The sequence below is a fragment of the Olea europaea genome, chromosome 1 (assembly GCF_002742605.1).
Source record: "Olea europaea var. sylvestris chromosome 1, O_europaea_v1, whole genome shotgun sequence".
NCBI lineage: Eukaryota > Viridiplantae > Streptophyta > Magnoliopsida > Lamiales > Oleaceae > Olea > Olea europaea.
Genome location: NC_036237.1, coordinates 23,245,337 through 23,249,632, shown reverse-complemented (window position 1 = coordinate 23,249,632; position 4,296 = coordinate 23,245,337). Strand labels below are relative to the sequence as shown.

The following is a 4,296-nucleotide window of genomic DNA, read 5'->3' as shown; positions in this document are numbered from 1 at the left end:
TAGTCTGCAAACCACGCTTAATAACGTTTTTTGTACTACATTAATTATGTTCATATTTCATATTAGCCACTTCGTATTTTCTCACAACTGTCGCTCTCACACACATTCCAATCAAATACATATTTGCAAGACAATTTTTCTGCTTGTACAGAAGCTGTGGTGCCAGAATTTCACTAGATGCTAGCATCATCTAGAATTTTTTATTTTTTTTTTTCCCCTTGTCATTGTCTAAAAAGAAATTGCCATGCGTTTGCTGTGGAAATTCTGACAGAATATTTCTGTACACGGCAGATTTCTTTTGCAAGATAAATGGAATGTAGATGTAAGTATAGCCCAATAATCCTCGACAAATAATGAGTCAGACGAGATTCAATATTTTGAAACGCAAAATGATATATTTCCATTATATCATTGTTTAGCTAAGAAATCATGTCTTGTCCAAAAATGGACTCTTTCTTGAAGGAGTCAAAAATTACATTGTTGGAAGAGGAGAAGCTAAGGAACTGAGGAAGATTATTTTGATGAAGGAAAAAGGATGATTTATCATCTTGTGCCTCCAACATTATTGGATTAGTGGCAATTGGAGCCGGTTCTTGTTGCATCTGAATGCAAAGTGTTTCTGCTTGAGCCACAGCCAGCTCCATTTGTAGTTGAGAGACCTGGTTTTGCAAGTAAGATATGACACCAACGCACCCATAAACTGGATCCCTTGCTCGAGCATTCGCCTCGTATACTAGACTACTCACTGCATCTACTCTTTGGTGCAACGGGAGCTCCTTACAATATAGAGAAAAAATCATATGTTAGACAGTACTCGTACAAGCATGTTTAAGACACAGTATTGAACTATGAATTAAGCTACTTGTACAATCTTTGTGTACATGGAGCACTCGTTTGGTCCCCATTATTCTGTATTAAATTATAATTCATTTTTCTCTTTCTTTTATTACACGTAGACCCAAAAAATTTTCTTTTCTTTTTTTTTAATGACATATTCTTCCAAAAAAAATTATTATTTCTCTCGTTATAATGTGGAATAATAGAGCCAAACGGGACGTAACTTTGACATTCCAAGAGATGAATTCAATCCGGGCGGCGTCCAGGGCCCTGTTCGTTTGGCTTTAGCCATTCAATCCAATGTTAACATTCTAATTTGGATAAAATTAACAAAGTAAGCCTTATGGACATATTTGGAACTAATCCACAAGAATTTAACCTCTGTTTCATATAATCTTTAGTTCTGTAATATTTTAGGTCAACATACCAAGAAAGATAAACATATGTTGACCTTAATCCAAAAATTAACCCAACCCACCCACCAACCACCGCCACAACCTAAAGAAAAGAACAAATGCAAGTTTATATGAAAGTTGAACCAAATGCATAGACCCTTCTTTCTGGGTATTTGTTGCATGAAAAAAAAAAGAAAGAGAGAGAGAGATCTTGATATAGAGAGAGACCTGCAACATTTTGCTGATGTTGCTGGCACCAAAAACCTTGTGAACAATGGCAAATTTGTGAGGATCGTCAGATGGAAAATAAGGAGCAAAAACGCAATCCTGGGCACATCTGCGTCGAAGCAGCTTGCATGAAGCGCAGGGGGGATTTCCACCCATTTTTCCTTCAAAAATCTTCAGAAAAAGCTTTGAAAAAGAGAGATTTTTATGTATATATATCCTAAAGGTTGTGTAGAACAGAATTTTTTTTGGTGGGGAGAATGCATAGAATGGAGACGGATAGAGTATTTATAATAGGCGTAAACCAAAAGCTTGCAATATATTTAATTAATTTAGGAAGTGGTGCTAAGGTGAATAAATTATTAATTAGACTGATTAATTTAAGTATACTATCTAAGTTGATTGAGTTTAAAGAAACGGCTCGAAATCATGTGATAACGGGACTGAACGTTATCCAGTGAACAAAAAACAAATTAAGTATTGCTGTTGTCAAGAGATTAGTAGTTTCCTAAGCTGAATTTTTAGTACGTTACACTATAATTGTTTTTTTCTTCTTTCTTTTAGTAGCTCTAGACAAAGGATAAAAGATATTATCTAGAATACTGATCTACCTTAAAGTGTCTTTAGATGACACTTAGCCCCTGTTTGACCCCCTTTAAAACTCTTCAATTTAATTTAATTTAATGTTTTCTCTCTCCTACTTTCAACTATACAATCTTCAAAAAAATACTATTCCTCCCATTATAAATCCAAACGGGGGCTTAAAGTCTAAGATTAACATTTAATGCTCTCTCTCTCTCTCTCTCTCTCTATATGTGTGTGCGCGTGCGCGCGGGCGCAGTATTCTAAAAAACTAATCTAGGCGGCGCCTAGACACGAAGCTTAGGCGAAGAAACCGCCTTGGCAATTAGTGCCTAGTGTCGCTTTATTATTATTTTCCTTTTTTCTAAAAGTCCTTTAATTGACTTTAGTTTCAAGTTTTTATATGATTTTATCTGTACAAAAGTAAAAAATGAAAACACGGTAGAAAATTTAAAGTAGAACTTGTCTAGTTGAAAGTTGACACCATGAATAATAGTCTATCTTTTGCATTTTGAAAATTGATTAATTGTAAGAATTAATAAGTAAATATATAATTTTATGTCTAGACCTCTTCTAAGCTCATCTTGGCTCGTAAAGCTTAAAACTTAACTTCCACGCTTTACACTTTTTAAAACAGTGTACATGCATACAATCTCCTTCATTGCATTGGTGTGATTATTCATTTTTTGTAGCTCTGGAGGGATCTTATCCAGTGAATTAAGAAGTTGGCTGCTTTGGGAATAATAAACTAGGCATTAATTTTGATTGTAAAGTATCTATAGGTGACTTTTTAAGTGTAGCATCATAGTTTTAGAACTCTGCAAGTCCATTTTTTAAAGTATGAAATGTCCCTTCCCTATATATTTATATCAATATGATATTCATCTTTTAGTAGCTCTAGACAAAAAGATGCAAGTGATTATCTAGAATTATTGGCCGTAAAGTGTCTTTAGTGAGCTTTTAAGTAAGCCATCGATGATTAAGGGTACCCTTCTTATAAATATGAAATCCACAGCACTAAAACACAATGATTATTCATTTTTAGTAGCTCTAGACAAAGGATGCAATGGATGATTCTATACGTATATCACAGTATTCATAACGGTGCCTACCACCTTAAATGGAGGGAAACCCACTTTGAATAAAATATAATTTATCTGAAGTGGATCCCCTCCATATGAGGGGTAGACATCGTTATAGATATTGCAATATGTAGAAGTAGCATATTCTAGATGCAATACAGTATTTAGAATAATAATTGGCCGTAAAGTGTGTGCAAATCACATTTCTTAAGTTTTTTGCCAAATCCCCTCTTTACAATTCATGAATATAACCGAGTTTCAAGTATTAGACAGAACACTAAATGTCAAGACGATAAAATAAAAAACAAAACATATTTGATTCTTGTAATTTTTTCCATGAAAATAAAATAAAATAATGTAAATTCGTGTTATCAAATTGTTGGGAAATCCCTTTTCTCTCATTTTCACAGCTTGCAATGTACTATGCTTACCTTCTTATAAAAGTACATAAACATACGTGTGTGAACGCATTGTATGTTTTATTGAGACCTTAATTTACAAACACCTTCTCTAATTTTTAAAGCCTCTTTTAAGTAATACTTCTATTTTCTATAAATAAATCTAAACTCAAGATTTTGTTATTAGTGCAAACAAATAAAAAATAGGCTAGTACCATTTAGCATCACTGATGTTTAATACTGATCTAAGTGATAGCATTTGTGTCATTAAATATAAATTTAATTAAATGGAAGGATTCGTGACTCTTTTTATTAGGATCTATAACATGCTGATGTTTAGATTGATGTTCAACGTTATTGATGTTAGATAACATTATTTAAAAAATTTAAAAAAATAAATAAAAAAGACATAAAACCCAATTTTTTGAAACCATTCAAAAACCTAGTTGACCCCACTAGGGGTGGCTCAACGTGAATGTTTGTTTGGCAGACATTCACGTGAATACACACATCTCTCTCTCTCTCTCTCTCTCTCTCTCTCTCTCTCTCTCTCTAAAACTTGGTGATATAAAATTGGATTTATTAAAAAAGGTTCTCTCTTCACGAGGTGGTCTCAAAAGAGAGTCAAATTTAATAAGGAACCGTGGTTGTCCACGAAACTCTATGGATTCTTCTTTCTTTTGTAGAAATTCATGTCCTCGAAACTGTTTGGATTCTTCTTTTTTGGACAAATTCATGGTCAAATACTGGATATTTTTCCCCCTCTTTTGTATTTTA

General features: G+C 33.4%; 1 protein-coding gene across 2 annotated transcripts; it reads right to left on the bottom strand.

The window, feature by feature from the left end:
• Positions 1-353: 353 nt before the first annotated feature.
• Positions 354-1,689, bottom strand: LOC111394738 (LOB domain-containing protein 12-like). Of its 2 annotated transcripts, none has more exons than XM_023020746.1 (2): positions 1,461-1,689; positions 354-776 (listed from the first exon to the last, which is right to left on the bottom strand). In XM_023020746.1, exons 1-2 carry the CDS (start codon positions 1,614-1,616, stop codon positions 420-422), a joined length of 513 nt encoding a protein of 170 aa, XP_022876514.1. In that variant the 5' UTR covers positions 1,617-1,689; the 3' UTR covers positions 354-419. The 2 variants fall into 2 exon arrangements, with proteins under 2 accessions (XP_022876514.1, XP_022876582.1); XM_023020814.1 differs by having other exon boundaries at positions 354-773.
• Positions 1,690-4,296: the final 2,607 nt, after the last annotated feature.